The sequence below is a fragment of the Siniperca chuatsi genome, linkage group LG3 (assembly GCF_020085105.1).
Source record: "Siniperca chuatsi isolate FFG_IHB_CAS linkage group LG3, ASM2008510v1, whole genome shotgun sequence".
NCBI lineage: Eukaryota > Metazoa > Chordata > Actinopteri > Centrarchiformes > Sinipercidae > Siniperca > Siniperca chuatsi.
Window position 1 is genome coordinate 17,698,485 of NC_058044.1, and position 25,727 is coordinate 17,724,211.

Genomic DNA, 25,727 nt, shown 5'->3' on the forward strand with positions numbered 1-25,727 from the left:
CAACGCAACAGGGAAACTCAAGATGGTCCTATGACCAAAACGTTCACCTTTTTGTCACAATTTATCACCTTTTGCACAAATTGATTCTTTTTGCATCTGAAGAACCTCTTCTTCTTATTTTTGTCAGTAAGAGGACATCATTTCCTTCGATATGGGACTGTTTATCTTGGCTACACACACCTGACACCACCTCCTGAAAAACCTGGATTCAAGAGCGCAAACACTTTCACATTTGTTTGTCTAAACTCCAACAAGAGCCAAATTACTGACTGTTTGAAAATCCTGTATGAGCCTTGTGTTACTACATAAGACAGAACAAACACAATGAATGGTTGGACTTGGCCTAAAACATGTCAACTCATAGTATCTTAAAATGAAAAAAAGAAAAAAAGAAAAAAAATTGAGTGAATGCATAATTTTTATGAGCTAATATTTGAACAAAATTCAACGCTGCTGCCGGATAAATTAAAGGAGAAGTCCACCAAAAAAACCTTCATTCAACATCAAAAATAGCTATTGGCCATGTACATTGCATTTAGTTGTTTGTTAATGTACTTTTCTTCAATCAATTCGATCAATTTTAGACAATGTGTTGTAACACAAATCATTTGGTGTCCAGACCAGATTGCAATGCAGCCACAAGATGTTGACGTGTTATGCTAAGAACAAAACTTTTCCTGACTGGAAAAACTCATTCTCTTATTACTTTATCACTATCAACATAGCTCTCTCAACATAATCCACAGGTGAATACAACAAGACTCAAGATTCCCAAATCAACTAAAGTACAAGTTGATAAGGTAAATGGAAACGTTCATCACAAAATAACAGCTTGAATGCAATGAACACAGACTAAACATTTAGTAGTGTAACAGTGTATAAGGGCAAATCTGTCATTCAGTGGTCACTTATAGTGAAAAATATGAATTTACTCTTGATAAAATGGATACAGGTTGGCAGGACACTGCCCAAGTGACAAGGTTTTGTACCTTACACTAACACAGTTGATAGTCTTTAATAAGACCAATAAATTAGTTGGGCAAATAAATCGTCTGATATTAGCTTATTGCAGATGTATTATATCAATGTATATGTCGGCCGACAAGTAACAAGGAATTGCACTACAAGGATGTCAAAGATATGTTTATGTTATGTGTTTATGTAAAGAATTTATATCAGCCAATAAATGTATAGTTATCTGACTCTCAAATATTGATATCGGTATCGGCCTCGAAAATCCAGTTTTAGTTGCACTATATGTGACACACGTGACACACACAAAATGTATGGTCACATTTTATGTAATTTTGTTTATGTTTTTACTTTGGGAATGTAATGTCTAAAATGAGCCATAATTATTCAATTATTGTCAATTATTGCCTCTTGGTAAGACTACAAGGCTTCTTTATAATACACACTGACCATTTCAGTGTTGCCAGCAGGGGGCAGGGTACACATACAAGGAATTTGACTGAGGAATATTCATAAATATGGCTAAAAACAAGGACAAGCTCAACGAGGTAGACACACATTAAGCAACATTAAGAGGTGCATGACCAAACGCAGCAACAACTTGCGACTCGACGCGAAAGACGCATTGATGTCATTTTTGGCACGCAGACCCTAGCGCCAGGGACACTGCATCAAGCATAAACCTAGCTTCAATCTGCTGTAGTGATGGGAAATATGGATCTTTGAAGGGAGCCGGATCTTCCTTTCTCCATTCCTTTCTGAGAGGGAACAGAGAATGGAACGTTCTTTTTTCTTTTTTTAGGGGGCAGGGGTTACTATGTTTATCTGCGAAATAATTACCCTAATAATAGGGTAAGATTTGGATCAGATTCAAACTTAGACATTGGTTCAGCTCAGCAATAATAAACGGCTCTTCATTTAGTATCACTTCTGCTCATCACTGCCTAAATTACATTCCTTTTTGTTGCAAGAAATAAATATGCAAGATTCTTAATCTGCAATACATTGAAATATTCTGTCATATTGATGGTTAAAAATGTCTTGGCTATTTCTGAATCCGGGAACAACGCCTGAAAAAGACCTGAAATCCCGTCATTAGAGTTGAGGGATTGGTGTTTTGCTGCAGTGTTGGAGTGACTCCTATCATCCCTCGGAGGTCAGCAGTAAATGATGAAGCTGTAGTAGCTTCAGCGGTGCTGGGTATTGACGGTGGTATAGCACAGAACTGCATGACACAGACCCACTATCTGCGTCCCATAGCGGCTTTTTAGCTGGCACTTAGCATGTGGGACTGGACAGCGCTGATCCCCTTTGAGGCTACACTTATCACCTTCCGACACACAGACCAGTATGCCTCATGGTTATTTCCAGAGACAGGCCTCAGCCATGGTTCAAACTCCTTGTCGACTCCCATCGTTCACTTAAAGGAGCCGGCTCATAGAGCCGAGTTGTTCGCGACCGACACATTCATTCTGCTGAGTGAAGCTACACTGAACACCTGTCACCTGACTCATTCTTTCTCCTCTTTTTACAGGTATGTGAAGTATTAAAACTTGTATAACTACATACACATGTTGCTTAAGATTTAAATTAAATATTAGATACATTTTGTAAGGGTAATTAGTACATTTATATGGTTTTGGAAAAAGTAGAGAAAATACAGAGAGCCACCATTGCTCTCTGATTCAACGTTTTAGCTTTATTTAATTGAAAGTGCTTCTCAGTGAGAATGGACTACTGTATGAGCATCACAGAACGAGAAAGGCAAAAGAAAGAAGAACAAAAGAAAGGGGTGAAAAGCAGAGAATATTCAGGAACAAAACATGAGGTATCCACACAGTCCAGACAGAGACCTCGGTGGAAAAGAGGTTAACAAAAGAAAAGAGACGTAAAAAAGAAGAAGAAAATAAATAGAAACTGAGTGACATGACGTACAGGCGACACAGATGTGCAAATGTCTGACCCACTTCCATGGCAAGGAATGGTCTTTGAAAAAAGACCGTCATTTGTGGTCTAGATGCCCAAAAGCACAATGAAATGGCCTTGCCTTCTAATAAACAAAGGCAGGATTTATTAGACAGACACTTTTATTGTGTCCATTAAGAAATGCAATACGACTGCTTTCCCACTACAGGAAAAACTACTTTAAAGGTGAAATAGGATGAGAGTAACATGCTCGCTTTACATGCATGAGAGGCAGCACAAGGGTCAAATTGCCTGCATAAAAGGTTTTCCACTGATCTCTACTGGAAGGCTCGGACTGAGCGCGTGCAGCCAGCCCACAGATATGAAAACAAATGTCTCAGATCACATGAAAGCAAACTCACAACAAAATATTAATCATCTCTTACATCATATCTACCAGTGTGGCATTTTATATCAGTGCAGGGATTTGAGAGGGAATTTGAACGCAAGCGCACATACACAGTCAAAGAAATAAGAAAAACATCCTTTTCCCTGCAACATACAAATAAGCCCCTTAGCGCCTTATCCAAAACCACTTGGAGCACATTTTCTCATTATCCTCATTGCTGTCCTCTCTGTCTGGCAGGAAACAATGGATGGCCTCTAGAGCTGTCCGTGTGTTTGTGTGTTTTCTTATTTGTGTTGTAGGATGTGAGTGCTTGCGGTGTATGCATGTATTTATGTGTGCATGTGTGTGTTTGTGTGTGTGTGCCCCATAAGGTCAAGCAGCCCCTAAACAAATTTGAGAGCGTGACTCACTGGGGCCTCCCATCTTCGTCCATCAGCGCTGACAGGATGGCATGCTTATCCAGCGAGCATGCAGCCCACTGTGGCCTGTAGCTATACAGGGCCGTGCAGAGACATATGGCCTTATTACTGCTTCTGTCTCTGGGGGTGAGGGGATGGAATAGGTACAATTGTGTGTGTGTGTTAGGCTGTTTCTAGCCTCTAGGGTCACAACCAAAATCCACTGATCCAAATTCTCTACCTTTGCTCAGTCGAATGGAGAAAAACTGAATGGCTGGTTGGAAAACACACACTCACAATACACCACCCTCAACACACACACACACACACAGCACAGTAGTGTCCCAGGTGTGTGCCTGAAGGATGATTGAGAGCTAACCCTGTGTCTGATAGCACCCTTTGGGGACTGAAATATTCGTGGCTGTGGTGTTATTGTTATCACAGTCCTGTTGGTGGTGGAATCCTAGACGGCACGCACAAGTGCCCCTGATATTAAACAGAAATGTGGGTAAAGGAAAGACCAAAATTTACAGTAATACATCAACCTCAACCTGGAGATTAATGCCCCTGTTGCCTGGGGAGGTTGCTTAATGTGTCCCTAGATCTTTACATTCCTCAAATTCAAACTGACAGTGAAAAAAACAAACAAAAAACAGAAAATGTTAAATATTAGGGGGGAAAAGAGGGAAGAAAGGCAGGCACATGGTTTTGTAAGGCTAAAATACTTGTCATAAATGTCATGCTAAAATGACACGTGTGTGTGTGTGTGTTTCTGTGTGCTAGCAATAATCCCACTCTTGTTCTTTGGCTCTTTTTTCATTAATTGTCCCCAAGCATTCAATTAGCTGTGGAATCTCTGATCAATGCGAACAGTAAAAGCATGTCCTATGAAGTTAAATGGGGATTAATTATTGAATACCAATGCTCCTGCTTGTTCTGTAATGTGCCAAAAACCAAAACAAGGAGATTCAGAGGAAGAGGGAAAAGAAAGCCTTTAAAGATGGCTGTGGCTAAAGATAAGACAAGATGTTGTTATACGTCTGAGAGCTAATGTGTTGGTTCATCTTGTGTTTTAAGTTTTCATTGGGTAATTAAACAACTTAAACTCTTTAGGGAACATGTCTGCATTTCTGTGTGTATTTGTAGTCTATGTTGTACAGCATGTGTGTGGTCGCACATTTGCTGGATTTATTTTGATATTTTAAACTGTGCTTCAGCAACTGAAAACCAAACTACACTTTTTTTCTCCTCTTATTTTACCAGCCAGTTCCTTTGGGTCTGACTCATACGAATTAAAAAAAAAAGATTTCATCTGTTTTTGTTCAGCCCATCCTTTTGCATTGTGCATGACGCCCTGCTCATTTTCTGTACCAAAATAAATTTCAAAGCTTATAAAACTCAGTGAACATGGCTCGTTGTTTTCAGCAGGAAAGATTGTATTTCTTTGACCTGGACTCAAACTCAAAACAATATTTAATCAAAAACACAGATTTTGTTTTTTTTAAGCTACAGCTCCCAAAGACAAAGGATCTGAAAATATGATGCAAAAGCAAAACTTCATTTTCAGGGGTAATTAATTAATTATCCAAAGCCTTTGATCCTTACTCAACTGACCCTTCGCAAAGCCACTTCATTACTGTTGCTACATCACACAGCACATAAGCAGTGTGTAATGATAACGATAGCTTAGTAATGCTAACACCTATAAACCCCATGGTTGAAAACTCAGTCAGCTGACTTTTTAATGTTTTGTTTTCAAACAAGAACCCTGTTAAATGGTCTTAAATATCACATGATGGCTACATACATACTAAAATTGAGGCCCAGTCCCAGGAAAAAAACAGCATCGTCACCAGCTTCTGATAAAGAGCAGCATTATTCGTGTGTTGCAGGTGTAAGCCAGCTCTCATTCAAATGAGTGATGGGGCTGCGTTTTTTCATGCAGTGCTACTCTCTGAACATGGCCTTAGTCCTAGTAGTATGATGACCCTCGCTCCCACAGGGTGGACGTTCCAGCCCTGTACAGTTATTTTTCAAACGCAACCTGTAACCTCACTAAATAACATAGTAAGCTAATGATATCCTGCTTTCCTTTGAAAATAATGCTAGGTTAATAAGGTAGGTAGTAAGCTTGCTAACATTTTCAGCTTACGTTAGAGCAGATAAGCACACAGTTTAATCAATTTTTTACACTTTTGCTCTTGTGTTTTTAGTTTTGTAAAGCCACATGTGCAACGATTCAATGTGTAGAGAAATCCAAAGCTTGACAGGCCTGCCGTGGCTAGTTACAGATGGTCAACTATGATTGGACAAACGCTGTTCTACTTCACCAATATTTGTATTTGTCTATCCCGGCCCCTTCGCCCTGCTTTCCCTTGACCACGCATCCCCCTAGCATTGACTAACTTTAGTATTTCCTTGGAGTGGCCGGTGTTGGAGCTCTTTTTGTCAGGTGTCCCGAGGCAGCTTGACTTCAGCAGGGTGTGTGGCCCCCGGTCCAGCATCATGGTGGAGGTCGCCGTGGCAATGACAGCCACTGCATCACGTACCCTGGCCTCGATGTTGTAGTCCCATTCGTCATATGACACCGAGATAAGCCCTGGGAAAGAGAGAGAGATGGAGTGAGGTGAGAGGAAGGGATGTATTTCCATGGCAGGAAGAAAAAGAAGTAGAAAAAAATATGGAGAAAGATGAAAAAGAGGGTGTGAGAGAGAAAGTGTGAGAAAGAGAGGGAGGATACAAATGCGTAAGCAGAGGCAGAGTGCAATGAAAAATAGCCAGAGGGGGAAAAGATATACAAAAATGAAAGCATTTTAGAGGAGGCTGAAAAGCTGCAAAACACTGAGACAAAATTAAGAGTGCAATCATACCTACAATATTTAAATTTGTTCCAAGCCAGAGTGGAGCTGTTTACATTGCTATTTTTAATGGAGATTCTCATACAGGTTGAAAAAAATTGCTGAATATGAGTGTCAGTCGAGACCATGGTCATCCCTCAGCTCATTTTGTTATGCTTGGTTTTCCAAGCGTGAGGAACTGCTGGCTATCAGATGTCAGCATCCATCTCTTACACCCATAAACAACTGCATTTTCAGGTCATTTTCAGTGGCTGGTTTGGATTATGTGTTCACATTTGGAACCTGCACAGTAAATCTATTGGAAAAAAGGCAAACCTGCATTTTCAGGCAGCCTTGATGTTGTTACTGGATTCACACATGTTAAAATGTGTTGTTTTCTTTCACCTGCCCAAGCAAATCGAACTACAGGAGTAAATGGTTCAAATAAACTGCTTCAAAGATGCTTGGTGAGGGGAAGGGTGCAATGGAGAGCCACTGCAAAATGACAAAGGGGTCTCTTTCCTGCCTGACCCAATTCCCATCAACAACATCACTGGGAATTCTCTTACTGATGGACTCCAGTAAGGTCAAAGTTCAGAGTATTATTAGAAGTGACATTATTAGACATTTATCTCATATTTATGTGAGGTATTGCGTAATAAGTCGGCATAAAATTTGCCAAACAAATGACAAACTCCCTTACCTGAGGTTAACAGAATGCATCAGTATGCACCCTAGCACTGACTGGCCCAGCGTAGTGCAAATACACCAGGAGAACATTTGCATATATGCAAACAAGCCCATCTGTCACTTGTGCCCACATTTCAGTACAAACTTTTTTGACAACTTAATACATAATAATGTAATATAGAAACTTGTGGTTTAACATCTGATTTCCTGTCTAAAGATTAGATGGGGTCAGTAAATTACATCCAGAAAAGGTGGGCAACTGATCTTGTCGATACAGTCCTTCAGTAAAGTCGTACATACTGCATTTGCTTAAATTCAAAGAACTTAAAAAATATAAAAATTTTAAAATACATATCCGATACCAGCACCCTCTTTTCCCCATGTTCAAAATCTGTAAACAGCACCGTGTGAAACTCTTTGGGATCACTTTTATGTAAGGTAACCTAAGGTTGGGGATTGCTGTGGCTCTAAAAAATGAGTCGACAGCCCACAGTAACTGACAGCAGAAACACTGCATTTTATAATGACATTAAGTGCCTTTACTTGAGAAAGGACAGTAGAGAGACGAGGGATCAAATGCAACAAAGGTCCCCGGCTGAAGTTGAACTGGGCTCGTTGAGGTTCGTGCTCAGCGCCTTAAATCCCTCTGCCACAGGGCCATCCCGACATCCATAAACTATTAAGATGTAAGTTTGAGAGAAAAGTATAATCTCCAGTCTTTTTGAAGTCTGACTGGTGGTTAGATCTAAGCCATAGTCAAAGTCTATCTTTGTGACAGGGGTCCCTGGTGTTTGGGTGTACCTGTGGGGAAGACAGAGGGAACATGGTCTGCATCTCCAGCCACCAGCGAGGGCACGATCCAGGTGAAGCCATAACCTGTGAGGCCCACAGAATGGGCCACCTCGAAGATAGTGGTAGCCTCCTCCTTTGTGCAGTAAAGCAGAATAACAGGACTCTGCAGTTTCTTTAGCTGATTCTGGATCTTGGAGTCTCCGTCATCCACTGACATGTCCAGTAGGAGGACTTCTTCGAGCTCCCAGCCCACAAAGCTGTTGTCGATGGTACTGCGGACCTAGATAGGAAAGGGAGGTGTGATTTTAAAAAGTGTAGGCTGCACAGTGGCGTTGTTAAGAAGAGATACTGGAACAAAATTGACTGAGATGTCTCCTCCTCCAGCTCCCAGACTGCAAAACTGTTCTGTCTTTACACATCTTTTGGGAGTAGGACGCACTGGTCGATTTTTTTTACATGTAGCAAGAAATTAGGTAATCTCTTTTCCCAAATCTTAAGGCTTTATCCTCACACACAGAGGAGAGTCTCATGGAGATAGTGTTTATTTTATTTTTCTATGGGCACTTGTAATCCCAGAGCACAACACCACAGGGTTAATAGATTATGTGCAGCAAGAAGTGATTTTCAGGATTGTGGATGCCTAATTTATATATGGCATTTAGATGAAAGAAATTTTTGTGTTTTGTGTTTCAGGATGAAAGAGTAATAGCTGTTGCTTAAGGGAATCAATGCAAAGGGAGTTATACAAGTTGAATAACAGGCATAACAAAGCATTTTATGTGTAGTATATCCAGAGGTGGGGTAGAGTAGCCAAAAGCTGTACTTAAGTAAAAGTACTGTTACTTTGCAAAAACAAGTACTTAAGTAGAAGTAAAAGTAGCCATAAAAATAACTACTTGAGTTAGAGTACAAAAGTATTTACTGAAAAAATTACTTGAGTTGCAAGTAACTTAAGAAATATAATAAAAAACATCGGCACACTACTGTCTTTTTCCCCCAAATATTTTATTTGATGTGGATATGACTGGAATTATTTCAACCACAGATGGTTTTCCTCAGGCAAAGGTAAAGAAGTGAACATACACCTGTATTTATTTGTGATGAAATGACAAGTCATCATCTCCTGATTAGATGACCTGCCACATATAAAGCAGGACAATATTACAGTACAGAGTCTGTATCTCTCAAGTGTGACCACAAAATATTACATTAATATTATACTCTGTTAAGTACACCAATAAGTAAAGATTTGTCTCCTATATTATATTATGATTTGGCAAATAAATCAGCAATGTGCATAATAGACCGTGTCTGTTATGTCAAAGAGTAGATATAAAGAGTGTCAACATGTTACAGTGTCCTTAAACTTTTAAAATTCCAGTATAGATGTCCCAAGTCCCAGTTCCCATCACAGATCAGGTGTGAGCCCCCCACATCCAGGTCTCTCCAATCACATGAAGACAATAACAGATATCATATCAGATGACTCATTTAGGCAAATTAGGAGAAAATGCCATGGTGTTTCATCATTAACTGTCTATTAAATGCAGGTGTGTTCACTTCTTCACTTTTACCTGAGGAAGAACTTCTGTGGTTGAAATGTTATATCAGAGCTGTCCACATGAAGTAAAAGTTTATCTTTTTTTCAATGAGCATAACCAGTTAACCTCTCGCACACTGTTAGCTTGAATATTTACATTACACCAGAAAGCAGGAGTAGTAGTAGTTTTAATCCATGATATACTGTGTGTATATATTATTAAACTTAATAGCATTAACACAACAGACACACTTAGTGCTCTCTGTCAGCTCAGTGTCAGCATGGTTCTCTGATGTACTGACTTCACAACCGGAGCCCGCTGCACTGTGCGTTGTTAATTTGTGTGGAAATATTAGCTGCTAGTGCTATTTGAAAGCCATACTCCTACTGTAGCTTCAGCCATTATGCTGCTCTGAACAGAGTCATGTGGAGTTGTGGCTGTGGTGGGATAACAGAGCGCCAAGCAGACCTGGGACCAGCTGACCACCTGCCTCTGCCTAACGGGTCATGAATGCATAAATGAATAAATAAATAAAAGTAGCACAATGAATTTATCAAAAAATAGAGTAAAGGTAATTATTTTTCTCTACAAATCTACTCAAGTAAGAGTAAAAAGAGAGTAAAACTACTCCGACAAGTACACTTTACTCACGTACACATGGAGCCAATGTAACTGGTTACTACCCACCTCTGAGTATATCCCATGACAACATTCTCATTTTCATATATTTCTTACATGTATGCTTGATATTTTCTTGAGAGAGGACAGATATCCACTGGTTTAAGCTTTTATTGCTGCTTAATTCATTGGCGCTTTGAGTTGTTTGTTTTCAAATATTTTCAAATATTTTGCAGATATACAGAAGGGACAGTAAACTATACCAGTTGATGTTAGACTCTATACATTATATACAATTTTACTATCCTGAAATGCACCTCAGAGGAGTATGGGCACTAAGTATCCTCATTCATAACCTTCATTTAGATGATTAATATATGTTTTTTATTTTGAACCAGATTGTTACTCTAACTTTGTTCAAAGGAAAGATGCTGCTATTGCTGCAATATCATTAAGAAATATGATTAGCAGACTTTCAATAACCTTTTATTCTTTTCAGATATGTGTCTGATGTTCAAAGTTAGTCAGGATCTCATACCATCCCCTTTAAAGAGTCTGTTCTCAGCCCTGGAGATAAGGAGGCTGAATCCTCACTGAGTGGCTGCATTCAAAAAGACAAGTTTGGCCAATCTGCCTTTTCCATTAAAGCAATCAGAAAATGGAACTCACCCAGTCATATCTCTGCCAAACCTTATCATTTTCAAAAGCTTGAAATTATGGCTTAAAACGAGACAATCCTGTCCTCAGTGTTAGGATGTTAGGATCATTTAATCAATTGTACATAGTGTAAGCAAAATAAACAATACAATAAATAATAAAAAAGTGTAAAAGATAAGACCTACATCTTATAAAAGAATTAGAAAACAACATGAAAAGGCCTCTTATAATGGGTACCCAAAAGACAAAAGTAATAATACCTAATGTGCCTGGGATCCAGAGAGAAAGTGAATCTCTCATTTTAATCGATGGTTGAAAAAGTCTACGGCCATTCCCTGTATAAGTAATAAGTATGCTGCTGATATGTTGACTGATAGCTGTGCATTTGCGTTGGTGATAATGTAGCAGATAAATGGCATACTGCTATATGCCCATAGGTGTACTGTATACAGTACATATTGTATATTACATGTAAGTATTTATCATAGTGTCTGTATATGTGTTTATTTACCTTGTTGACAAAGTCCTGGTAGCCAGGGTAGTACGTGGTGACTATGGAGAAGATGTACCAGTCATACTCCTCCATGATGTTCAACATGACAGAGGCCTGCTGCTCGATGGACGGACCAAACTGGAAAAACATGGAGTGGTCGTCCTGGAAACCAGAGACATGGAGCCATTCAGCAAACGAGGTCATGAGTCATACAGCATGAGAGAGAACTGGAAGGTAGGGCACACATGATTATGGAGTGTGTCCAGCTACTGCAAGCCTCAGGAACAAATATGGAGTTATGCATTCTCTATTTATGCTCTGTAACATGCAACAAGATTATGTATTTTTCATTAATCTACTGTATTTATGATATTTTATATCTTTTACATCCATGCAATGTCAAAAAAGGATTGGCCACTACTTGAATGAATATTCAAACACAGACAATGTGACTCATTCATTATCAAGGAGCCCTATCAAAGCTAGGTTAGCTCATTTAGTATGCTGCAGAGAGCAGGTAAGAGGGCCACCTGGTTTAATGATATTTAAAGTAGGGTACCAAATGAGTGGACAGACATCTCTGTCAAAACATTTTTCCCCAAGGAGAGACAAAGTAAGAATAGCTCTTGGAGCTCCAGGAGCCTGATGTCTGGTGCCATGGATTGGTCAAGGTCACCTATATAAAACCACCAAGCAACTTATCGGGACACAGAAGTCAAGATGGATTATTCACGAATGTTACTGACCGGAGGCGACATGGCAGAGGGGCTGTAACGAGAACAGCATCATGTCAGGGGTCCTCTGTGTGTCAAGATTGAAATATACTGTTGAAAGGTGACTGAGATGTCTGGAGGTGTTGGGTTATGCTTAAACTCTGGCAGCTGTTTATCTGTTTCATAGTCTACGTCGCTCAAGAAGTCAAGTAAATGTTTAAATTAAAGGAATAGTTCAATAGTTTGGGAAATTTGGGAAAAGAGTCAAATGAGAAGATCAACACCAATCGCGTGCGTCTGTGTTGAATATAGAGCTGCAGGATGTGGTTAGCCTAGCTTAGCATAAAGACTGGAAATGGGCAAGCAGCTATCCTAGCTCTGTGAGGAGTGATGAGTCTACAGCCATGCTAGCAGCTCTGTGAAGCTGTAAATAGGCACAGCAATTCTTAGAGCTAAATGCTAACGTCAGCATGCTAATATAGTCACAATGACAATGCTAAGATGCAGATGTTTAGCAGGTTTACCATGTTCACTATCTTATTTTAGCACATTAGCATGCTAACATTTGTTTATAAGTACTAAACACATAGTATTTAGTTATAAACTAAAGTATAGGGCAAATTTTGACGTGATGATGAAACAGTTAAGGAACAGTTAAGGGATCACCAAAGGCCACAATTCATCCTCTTGGCACCATGACTGTATGCACAAAATTGAATAGCAATCCATCCAACAGTCTGAACCAAAGTGGTGGACCGACCGACAGACCAACATTGCCATCTCTAGAGGACGCCACTAGCATGGCTAGAAATACACATAATAACACCTCTAAAGCCTACCTATTGCTTTGGAGAGAGCCGAGCTAGCTGTTTCCCCCTGCCTCCAGTCTTAATGCTAAGCTAACAGCTCATGCACAGACATGACAGTGGTATCAATCTTCTAATTTATCTCTCCTTTAAGTTCATTATCTTTGCTGTTTATTAACTCTGCAGTTAAGACAAAGAATGTGATTAAAATCTAAGTGGAATCAAGGACCTTCACACGTGACAGCACGATTAGAGAGGGCAACAGTATATGGTTTTTAATCAATTGTCTATCACTCACTTCATTTGTCTTGAACTTTAATTTAAAATTAAAAGTTAAGTTAAAAAATTCACTCTTCAGTGATTGTTTACATGTGCCCCCAAGAGCAACTTAGACTTGCATGCATTACTACACTGAATACTGCATATTTCATTCATATTTCATTTGCATTCATACACATACGTGAAGTACATGTATCCATCCACGTGTGCGATCGGTCATACATGTTAGTCATGCAGGAGGCTGAGCACTCCTCGAGTTAGGTACGCTACCTCCACTCTACATCAAAGCCCATCTCACCCTTCCTCCACAGGGAGGAAATGGGGGAGATGGGCTTTTTTTACCCACAGGGACAGAAATGATCTGTTACCTACTTTTCACTGTAATGAGGTAATAACACCGCAGTGTCAAGTGATGGTGGAGGGATTGGTAGTGGTGAAAATGAGGGTGAAGGTGTGTGTGTGTGTGTGTGTGTATGTGTGTGTGTGTGTGTGTGTGCGCACACACTGAACCCTGATGTTTTACCTACATTGACAGTAAACACACTCCGCTCCGGTAATGAAAGCTTCTCTCGCATGAACGACAGCTAATGCACCATTCTCCTCTAACCTCACACTTCTATCAAAATCCATCATTGTTTGAGCAAAACTATTAAAAATACATCAATGAGCCACACTGTTGCACCGGGTGACAAGTTCCTTCATCATGATGAACATGCCCACTGTAGTTGATTTTGAGTCAATCCAACATACACCATCCTGTTGCTGTAAATACTCAGTAGAGCACCATGTATTAATCCAGGGACTGAAAATAGTCCCCAGAAAATGTGCTATTTACTCCTGATTGAGTGATGTTTGCTCAAAACTACAGTGTCCAGCTGTTTTGGGAAATTACTGAGCCTTTTTTTAAAACTAAATTATATGGTTATGATCCATTTTCAAAGATTAGGGTCTTCAGTAGGAACAAAATAGCTTTAGGATGGGTGCCACAGACAAGGTAGGTAAGTCGAAAAGAATGGACAGGGGGACTAACGCATTGTTGGTTTTGGGCTTTTCACTGGATTTGTTTAAAGTATGAAAAATATAGAATAACGCCAGCCTGATCCTTTAAAGGGTCAGTTCACATTAAATAAAGACAAAACATATCTTCTCACTTACCTCTAGTGGTAACTCACCATTCAGATAGTTAGTTTCTGAGTTTCTGCCTCCACTGTACTGTACAATGCAGGTGAATGGATGTTGTGCTCTCAGCACTAAAAAGTTATATAAAATAAATTCAACAGCAACATCCCAGAAAAAATTGTCCTAGTTACTGTGGATAATTAACAGAACTTACAGTCAACAGTTAACATATGGACTGTTTCTTCTGCACAAGGCAACAGCCACAATTGAGGACACTAAAGTAATTTCCTCATTATTTTATTTATTCATTTTGCGTGAATTTGGGGGTTTTAGCAAGTTGAGGGGAGTTTACATTTTACAATTAAAAACTAACACGTGGTGGTTATTTTAAAAGCTTCAATAAGATTCAATAAGTGTAAATTTGACTACTTTATGCATTTATTTACGTATTCAGCATTTCTCCACCAGTATTGTATTCCTGGCAGTGAAGAACTGACTTTAATTTAGCATTTAGACCTTTATGTATAACTGAACAGTTAATTGAATGAATAAAATATGAAAATCCAAATAATTAAAAAACAAAAGGTTTGGTGTGTGTTGGGGCGACTCATGACCTCAGTATTTGTAAAATCCTGGCCATTTCTGCAGAAGGAAGTTTCAATGAAAACTGTTCTGTTCTGTGGATTAACCAGGACATTGTTTTTGGAAAGACACGTTAATGATCAATTATTTAAATGTAATTTTTTTAATGCTTTGCACCACAACTGAAATTCTATCCACCTCCATTGTAGTTGGGTGGCAGCAGTACCTGAAATATTTGCCATTTACCACAAGAGGTAACTGGGTAAATATCTTTTTTCTTTTTTTTTGGCTGAACTGACTTTCCTCAGCTTGACTTTATACATTTACTCTCTTTAACATGTCAAGCTACAGTCTTGTGCAGATACGACCTCTCTTTTCCGTCACAGAGTTACTCTGCCGTTATGGATCTTGGTTTTTTTTCATTTCTCTCACTTACTTACTCACTTTGTATCCATTTCTCCTTCAACCTCCTAAACTCCCTCTTTGTCTTGTCATCGCTCTCTCCTGATTCTTTCTTTTTAAAAGTGGGCTCAGGGAGGTGTAATCACTTGTGAGACCAAACCTGCCATTCAGTGGGATTGTGAGGGCGCTACTTACTTCATTCTCTCCTTCTTAGATTACAGCTAATCATCATCTCATTCTACTTTCTCTTTCATATCCTAATCACCCCTATTTCATTTCTAGCCTTTATTCATAAAATTAGTGTCAGTTTTTTTTCTCCCTCTTTCTTTCTCTTGACCCCTCCCTCACTCTCACCCTATCATTTTCCTCTCTGTCCCCTGTTTTTACATAATGTCCTGCAGCTCCATTATTTCATATCACAGAGGTGTGAGGTGTCCTGTGGGCCGCAGTCTGTGTGTCTCATTACCAAAGCTGCCCGCCCGCCTTCATGCCTGCTTGCTTTTCTTGCTTGTCATTTCACATCATAAACTACTCAACCATGAGCCCTCTGTTTTTGTGCCTCCTTTCTATAAGTTGCAAGTTGCTGTCTGTGAGGTGGGTTACATTTTGTAATTTGTGCTGTCAAATTTGTTTAGACAGTGTTAAAAATTACTGGAGAGACTGCAGGTTGGATGGGTACGAACATGTCTCTCTACTTGTGGTATAAAGGACTTTAAAAAAAAAATCACAACAAAAGCTAGACTCTGATGTGTTGAAGATGCATTTTGCAATTTAAAACCTTTGTGTGTAAGGTATTTAAGATTATGTCTTAAAGAATTAACTCACAACTCGAACATATTTTTGTAAATTTACTGTTCACTAAGCCCCGCCCTCCTTAGTTATTGTTGCTACCCTGTCAAACTTTCTATCTTACATTCGCAGTTTACAATAATGGCGGCAGATTTCACACTCGAAATTCTTAATTTTCTAAACAAGTCCTTGATTTCAGACAGAGGTAGACAAAAGCAGCTTCTCATTTCTAGTCTGTGTCCGTCGATTTTGACTGCTTAAATGAAAACTATCTCTTTAACTAACTAGCAAATTATGCTAACGTTAGCTTCATATCAAGGTTGAAAATGCCATCTCCGGCTGACTTTAATGTTTAAAGCTGATTCGTTTCATCCCAAATCCAATAAAAAAAAAAAAATACTAAATATAAAAAGTGACCAGAAATGAGATGACCATCTACAGTATTGTTGTTTTTCCAGGATAGCCTTCGCAGTCTGGATTAAATGTTCAATGGGACTTTTTTGACCTTGTGTTAAAGATGTCATTATGTTTGTTATCTGTCAGACTAATTTTTTCAAAGCATGTAGGCCTGTATCTCCTACAGAATTGGGAGGGGAATTGGTTGGGTACTTAGGTTGCTTTTTTCTCCTTTTTTTCTTTTTGCTGTGTTGTGTTTATTATCTTAAGATGATAGAGATACAAAGACTTGTATCTTGAGCATTTTAATTTTAAAAAAACATGTAATTTCATGACAAAGGTTTAAAAGAGAGTCTAATATGCCACTAACTTGTACTTTCAAACCTCCTTTTTTTCTGTAGCAGGTCATGACCACTTTATTATTGTGAGTTTAATCTTTGTTTCTTTATATCACTAATCACACTTCCTCTTGCATCTTCCCACTGTTTCTTTCCCATTCTGATTTACATCAAACACTGCTTTGATGCTTCAGCCTGAGCACAGGAATCTCAAAATAATCTAGGTGTAGTGGCACTGAATCTGCAACAGTTTAATGTGTGAATTAGCCCCCCCCCCCAAAAAAGGCTGGTAGAGGAGTGAATCACTTGGGAGGCTTTATTTAACCTTTGAGCAGATATGGCACCAAAGAGCTAGCTCAGTAACCCTGAGGTACTGTAGTGCTGCCTAACATGTGAGCATAACCTCCAGTTAAGACGGTGACTCCACACTCTCAGTAAACTCACTGAAGGCCCAGCGGATGATGGAAATACACAGCATGTTAATGCACACACTCATCTGTGTAAATAAAACACAATATACCCACAATACAGACTATTTTTTCACAGATTGATCCCAACAGTGCTGACATATCTCCCTCTCAGTGTCATATTTAAATGAAACATGTCTGCCACTGAAGCGTCGGGGACTGTTGTTTGATTTAAACCCATTAAGACAGTGAGCGTTGGGTGCGCTTGATTTCGCTCAGATTGTCACGGACACTTCTTTGGATACGTAGCTGGCGTCAAGCCTGCCTCTGCGGCTGCAGCTGCTGTGTCAGTGTGCAGTACTGTACGAGAGCTGAGGGGAGCGAGCCTCAAGCACGAGGGCTGAAAGGATTTGGCAACTCATCTCCATGTCATGCCAATGAAAGCCTTTCTCCAATTAGATTTGCAGAGGAAGAGCGACATATCGGCCCACTGCTCAACAAGCCCTGGTGGGAGAGGATTGGAAGGTAGAGAGACGGAGCGAGAGAGAGGAAGAGGAAGAGAGAGGCTGACAAAAAAGAAAGAGAGAGAGGGAGGGTGGCAGTTAAGGCTGAAAGAGATAGAGAAGAGTCTTGCTTGAGGAAACAGGCAAACCCTTAGAACTCACAGAGACCGAGGCTCACAAACACACACACACACACACACACATTAAAACACACACAAAAGTGGCAGTGTACACATCGTTCCCTCCAACACTCAGCTTTTTCCACTTCATCACACTTGTCTTTCTCCACCTTTCATCTTCCTTCCTCTGTCTATCTCTCCTCCTCACAGTCTGAGCGCCGCTGCTGCTGCTGTCAATCTACCTCAGTCTGAGCCCAACGTGCTTCATCATCAAATTTCTAATCAAACACACACAGTGTGCTAATTAATCTCATATTCGGCTGTTTAATTATCAATGACCCTGTTTCAACATCTCTTTCCCTGGGCTTCATTCAATACACTTCATTTTAAACATCCCATAATGTTCTGATTGAATTACTCTTGCTATTTTTGTCGAGGAAATGATTTCAGAAGCGCTGAAATATGATTCACTCCCACAGCAGCCAGTGGAGCGATGATGATGGCACCTCTGTCTATACAGGACAATCTTCTGGATACAAGGCTGCTTTTGAGAACATGAAACATGGAGAGCAACAACAAAAAGAGAAATATAATGTATTAACTCATAATAATTGAGAATTGTTTTTAAATAGTATTACTTGTGGTACAAGTCTGATTCTGCTGCTGGTGTGTAAAATTGATTGATTGATTGATTGATTCACTATCATTCATTCATATATCATTTGCTAATTTTGTGATGTGTGTGTAAACATAATAGATTAATTTAACCCAGCAATAAACACATTTAGTCAATGGTAACATAATTGTAGTTGTTTTTTGTTTTGTATAATAATGAATAATTCTGATACATTATGGTCAAGATACAGAAGCAGCATATAAAGATGTGAGAGTGGAAGGAAATTCTGTAAATAATTGTGTTTTTTCCGGTAATTTAGTTCCTAATTTCATCAATAGCTCTATTTTGTTCCAGAAATAAATAAACATTGCCAGTGGAGGTGACATTCACAAACGAACAAGCAATGTAGAGAAGCGGAAATGTCTTTGTTGCATTTAACAGTGCGCGTTTACTTCCAAACTGTTTGAGTACTTTTACAGAAGTACCAGAAGCCACTTGGCAGCAACATGTGAGAAAACAAGACAATGGTGTAACCAAACGTCCCAGGACACAACCTGCACCTCTCTGTAGATTTAACAGAGGCCAAACAACACAGAGATTTCCAAGACTGGCACACACACACACACACACAAACTGCACAAAATCAAAAAGCAAATGCTTGTACAGAGATGTTTATGAAAAACGTAATATATTCACACAGATTTTATAATTTAAAATGTACAAATACGATGAAGCACAGTTAGCACTGGCATGCGCATTCATTGATACACATACACACACACACACACACACACACACACACACACACACACACACACACACACACACACACACAAAACTACTGCCTCCAGAGGGGAAAAGACGAGATCTGAAACAAGCTTCTACCAATTTACACAACAAAAATAGCGCTTTACAGCTCCAGCAGAGTTCTCAATGTCTGGGTCTGATTCTAAAACTGTGTGTGGGAAATTTAGACACAAATTAGTTTATTTTTTTAAATTCTAACATTATTTCTAGTGCCCTGCCTTTTCTACTTTACCATTTCAGTAAGATATTGTAGGTTCAACAAAATAGTAGGCTAAAAAAATACCCATATAACCTTTTAAGGAGCATCACATTTTAAAATGTTTTTTTATGGAAACAGATTATTAACAGCAGTTAAATCTGAACTCCATGAACTTAAATTTTTATTTCATTTAAACCTTTGCAACAATGGCCTGGAAAGTGTATCAAGACCTATACGTATAATTATAGGTTGATTCTCTCAGTAGTGACGTAAAGGCAGCTTTCTCGCATCCTGGTGAGTAAAGCTCACAAATGAAATCATGCAAATGATGTCTTGCTGCACAGATAAAATGCCTTGACATTTGGTGTGAATATTCATACCACGATGATACTAAATGATCTGAGTGACCCACCTCACCTTTCAACCAGCACTTATGTTGGTTCAAACTTTTCCTTCTCTACACTTTGGTCTTTCTTAGGTATTTCAAATAGCAATGGCTGGATTTCCATTCAATTTAATGTAAATCTCATCTCACAGCTTGAGTTGTGGTGACTTTCCGACCTTTCCTCTCAAACCACCATCAGGCTGAAGTTTACTCTTGGAAACAAGAAAGCAAAGATGTATTGGGAAAACTGCCATTAAATTTACTGAGAATATTCATGCTTCCTAGAGAATGATCCCTTACGTTTCTCCATGTTCTTTCCTATTGGTCCACCCAAATGTCAGCTTTGCTTAAAATATATTTGTGAAATCAAAGAGGCCAATAGCATAAAATGCTCCAAAGAAGATAAATCAGTTTGATTTTAATCTCTATCACTAATGGGTGAGTGAACTTTAGATGTATGTAACATTTAGCAGTGAACCAGTTACAATATCTATTCCCCACAACCTATTTGTCAGCTAGCAGCTAAGCCACATGTTCACAAGCTATGAGTCAATGTTATCCTGATTTATCGAGTAGATATGACACTTAGTAACAATGACATCATCTGCAAATCTCGTATCAAGTAGGGAGGCATAGGTTCAATCCCTGGCTGAGGAAATGAACAAGGCAGAGTGCCACATGGCTTATACTTGGCTAAGCGAGCAGTGTTAGCCCACTCCTGACAGACTCGGAGGAGGCGGCTGCATTCAGTCGTCACTCAGGGAATAAAAGTCCCTTGTGTTGCACTCTATTTGAAGGTTTTATGTTCTTTCTTCAAACTTCAAATTGTCCCTTAAAAATCCAATCATTCAATTAATGCGCTCAATACTCCCATTTATTTAATCCCTATTATGAAGTGCAAATATGCCTGGAGGCCTGCTGGAGCACTGAAAGGGACACCTGTACTGTACTTTTGTTTAATCAGACTGCTGCAATCGAATACAATTGAAACATGACACATGACAAAGAGCTCTGGTAGGAGTTTGTCCGACAATACCAGCAACAAACATAGCCATCTAACTACCAATGACTTTTAATGACTGATTAATATGAAATATTGAAGATATTCGGTATCTTGCAGCATTAACTTCCAGATCATTTAATGATCCATACATGCGCATCGAGCAACTATTTTCATTATCAATGCATCTGTTGATCATTTTCTCAATTAATCAATGAATCATTTGTTCTATAAAATGTCAGAAAGTAGTGAAAAACATCCATCACAATTTCCCAGAACCCAAGGTGACGTCTTCAAATGTCCTGTTTTGTCTGACCAACAATCCAAACCCCAAAAATATTAAATTTACTATCACTATCACTAAAATGACAAACAATTAAACAATTATCAGAATTGACACAGGTAATTTTCTGTTGATCCACTAATCGATTAACTAATCGTTTAAACCCTACAGACACTGTATATTTGAGATGTGGGTTGTTTCCCAATTTGATTCCGTCTCTTACTGTACCAGCACCAGCTGTGATAAAGCCACAGCTGGCGCTCTAACATCAGAATCCATTAAAACACTAAGGTTTCCATTATCTTCTCTAAAAGACTCCATCATGTCTGCAATTCTGCACTACTAGCCACTGAAACATAATCATCAACTGAATGTCTAATCAGAACAAATTAATCTTGTTGTCTCCCAGACACATTCACTCTCATACAAACACATACACACACACACACACACACACACACACACACACACATACACCCACAGGCATGCAAGGCCCAGCAAACCCACACACACATAAAGACTCCTCTGAAAGCACAAGAAACTACTGTTTGCCTCAAGCTTTCTCCGCCACTCCATCGCTATCGCCACTGTGTGCACCATGAGGAAGATACAATTAATTATCTGATTCAATCTCCCACTGTTACATCTGACGCTCCCGCAGCACTCACATCATGTCAGTCAAGCCCAAAGCCTTGTCCTAACACAGAATGGCAGAGATGAAAACGGAGAACAACAGATGAAATCAAGTCTGCAGAGTGACTGGTAAGTAACAGATATGAAACAGTTCAAAGTAATGAAAAGAACAGAAGAGAGAGGAAAGAATATAAACCTATTAGCTACACAAAAAATCACTGCGTAAAAAACTAACAGAAGGAAACTTGTCAGAAACAGCAAGGCCAGTAAGACAATAAGGGGAGGAGGTGGGTAGAGAGGGAGTCAACTTAGCATCACCTTTGTCCCTGCAAGTTAATGGAAAGCTCCATCACGAGGAGTTGATTAAGCTCGTTAGCACAGCGGAGAACGCAGGTAATTAATCACTGACACATGGGAGCTCCGCGTGCTGATTGGGCCAGATCCCACCAATCCAAACGAACCAGAGACCCAATTAGACCTGACCCTGGCTGCCACATGACCTGGCTAACTAACTGGTGTGCTAGCAGTTATTGATAAAACCTTGCTTTGCTTTCAGATAAATCCTTAAAGTAAACAGAGCTACATTTTCTGTTTGTTTTACACTTTCTTGTTGATCTGTTTTTGACCCTCATAGGCTTTTTATGAGGGCAGAAACAGCAGAGGTTGAGATATGCTGATAGTTCCTAGCTCCAAAAACATCCTACATTTCCCATAATGCAACAAATAGCATTGTTTTGTTTGATCCCCCCATGTCTGGTTAATGCCCAAGCCCAGTTTGTAATGTCGGCTGTTATTAATTTATAGTCTCCAAGTCTAATCTGAGGTAACATCAGACATCCGATGACAGTACTCCTTGTGATTAGTAAACTGAACTTTGTGTGTAAAATCTGTGAAATGCCCCTTTAATTTGGTGCCACAACTCTTCACGTGATGAGCACACAAGTTATACCTGGGTATACCTGGGCCCGTTAATGTTATTAGTTGCCCCTGTGCTTTTTCTGTAACGATGAGTCTAAATGTCTTCAACGAAAAAAGTCCAATGCAAGACACTCTCTACTTTGCTCTCACTGCACTCGCTCATTGAAGGTGAGGTCTTCACAATGACTGGGCTCCAGTCAAACACATAATTAGGGATGGGTTCAGATAGCTGGTTCCAAGTTGGTAAAATACCTGGATTTGTTAAACTCACTATCTCTCTGAGTCTCTTCAGCCTCTTTCTGACAGTACAGAAAAAAAAATGGTGACATACAAACACATGCTAATTCAGCGACACAGTTGTTAACAAGACTGACTGACTGAACATGAAGGACTATCTTTACAATCAACCAAATCAACAAACTAAAAACTTCTTGAGGATGTTTCACATTAAAAGACTAAGATGTGTTTTGTTTCACTGACAGTAGCTTAACAGCGAATAAATATAAAATGGAAAAAGTGTACTAAAAATAATTAGTGAATGAAAACAGTATTTCTACTAAAAAAACAACAACTTATGGGCACAGGGGGGTAAGTATGACATGACTCTGATGTTGTACTGATGGAATAAGTGCTGTGAAAATGTACATTATCCTGAATTTGTCACCGCAACAGGTAAAGTGTTGAGTTTGCATTAACAACAAACAGCATCAACAGCAAATTAAAACTGGTGCAAATCAGAAAACTGGGAAGCTTCTAACTAAACTATAATGAAATATACTCAGAAAACAGGAGAAATTAGGAAAGAAATGGCAGCTGATATTGTGGTCTGGTTCTCTCTGGATTCGAGATGAATAAAGGCCACTATTTGAGAATTTACGGTACATGTAATAAGAAATTAGTGTTGTGTTGTGACCAAAATTTGCGATCATTGTTGAAAATTTGGAGAGAAAAAAATTAGGATTATGTATCAGCTAGGGCAGTAAAAGTGAACTAAGGACAAATGCTCTCCACTGCAGTTCATTACTGCACGTTCCTTGGCTGATCTACAGGTGTAAGAGCTTTATGTCAGCCTTTAACCGTATCGAAACACATGTTTGCACTCTCTCCTCCCTCTGCCTCTCCCTCCCTCTTCCGTCTATCTTCCTTACATACATACACCCTGCCTTTTCAATTCTGCTTTCCTCTTTAACAAGCACACAGGGTGAGAGTGCAGGCTGGAGTCAAACGCAGCGTGCAATGAGAGACATGCGGTTCAAAACCTTGTCATGACGCGCCTTCGTCACGTCTCAAATCTATTTCCCTTTCTGTGTCTCCTCGCCCCCTCCACTTCCCCAGAAGCGTTGCCCTCATTAGTCCTCAACTTTTAGACATTCATCAGCACCTGGTGAATGAGGGTGATTTCCTCCACGTTCTCATTCTCACCCCAATAACTCCATTCTCTTCTGTCTCTATCTGTTTTTCTTTCAATCTGTTGCGCTTTTTCTGCCCTCTTTTTCAGAAACTCTTCATCTCCGTATGCATGTATCTCCCTCTCTCTTCCCTTTATCGCGCATGCAGTTAAATCAGATAGGCTGGATAAGTGTGGCAGCATGGTTACACAGATACCAGAGGCGTCAGAGAGAGCAAAAATCAATCACTTCTCCCCTTCCCTTTCATCAGCTATCTCTCTCTCTCTCTCTGTCTTTGTAGCTTTCCCTCCTTCAATCTTCCTGCTCTTCTGTTCACAGCATCTTCCTCGTCATCATTATCTTTTGAATGTCATTCAACATTTCCTTCCTATTTCAATGTGTTGCTTTTGATTAAAAACCAAGTCCGCTCACCCTCCAAAAAAGATGCCCTCCCTCCTCATTTTTATTTTTTTTCTTGGAGAGCACAGATGCAAATCCATCTTCCCTCCATTTCCTCTATTTGTGGTGCACATCTCCTTTAACAGCACAAGACTTTTTGACTGACAGCAGCTGGCCTGTCAAAGTTGGGGGAAGTCAGGAAGAAGAGGACTAGGAAGCAAAAAGTGAAGGAGAGACACACAGAGAAGGGAGGAGTGAGGGATAGAGAAAGACATTTCTTATTCAAAGAGACATGCAGTGTTTCCGTGGCAACTCGGTTTCCATAGAAACGGTCTTGCTAAAGATGCCATTAGTGTGAAAAAATACCTACTTACACTCTACTGCACTGTATGCACACAAATATAGGAACATATCCATTCTTACGCATTAAGACTGCACTTGCAGTTACTCATATGAGACAAAGATACACATGAGCGCATTCCTGCACACAGTTTTATCTGTTGACACACCTGAGGTCAATTATAATAGCTCAATTAGAGGGCACTTATGTTGGTAGCTCAGTTATAGGTTTGGCCTTTTGGGGAAAAGAAGTAACAAATTGTCTTGCTAATACTATTAGCTGTACTTGTAGCTTCAGTGCTGAGTTTTGTTGTGACTTCCCTCCTCAAATTAGTTCCTTCAGATTAGGCTGCAGGGGCCAAATTCTCCATATATAGTTTCATTGACTGTGACAGACTGCAGGCTGGGACCACCCACTCTACACACATGCACACACATATACTATATATATGCTGTATAACTAACACAAGCTAACCCGGGCTGACAGAAGTAGACTGTATGTAAAGGCCTACTTGCTGAATGGAGGGGGAAGGTCCCCTCTACCATCTCAGCTGTTTTGTGGTAGATGGCTGATGATTCAACATAATGAGGTCTCAACAAAACAACAGAGACAGAGTTATGTCACTGCTTCACCAGAACAAAACGTCCCTGAACTCCACCACACCCTCCCCTTAGGTACAATAACATACTATTGGCTGCAACTAACAATTATTTTCATAATCAATTAATCTGTCGATTGTTTTCTCGATTAATCGTTGAATTGTTTTGTCTATAAAATGTCAGAAAATAGTGAAAAATGCCTGTTACAATTTCTCACAGTCCAAAGTGACGTCTTAAAATGTCTTTTGTCCAACCAATAGTCCAAAACCAAAAGCTATTCAGTTTACTATCGTATTAAGACAAGGAAAGCATCAAATCTTTACAATTAAGAAGCTGGAACCAGAGAATGTTTGCCACTTTTGCTTAAAAAACAACTCTGTCAATCAATTAATTGA

General features: G+C 39.5%; 1 protein-coding gene across 12 annotated transcripts in view; it reads right to left on the reverse strand.

Moving 5' to 3' along the window:
- The window catches only part of grin2bb (glutamate receptor, ionotropic, N-methyl D-aspartate 2B, genome duplicate b), a 95,820-nt gene that overhangs the window by 30,769 nt on the left and 39,324 nt on the right, over positions 1-25,727 (reverse strand). For all 12 annotated transcript variants that reach the window (XM_044190546.1, XM_044190545.1, XM_044190540.1 and 9 more), the window contains 3 exons: positions 11,331-11,474; positions 8,013-8,283; positions 6,091-6,283 (listed from right to left, as the gene is read on the reverse strand). In XM_044190546.1, coding sequence (XP_044046481.1) covers positions 6,091-6,283; positions 8,013-8,283; positions 11,331-11,474 — 608 coding nt within the window. The remainder of the gene's footprint in view (positions 1-6,090; positions 6,284-8,012; positions 8,284-11,330; positions 11,475-25,727) is intronic.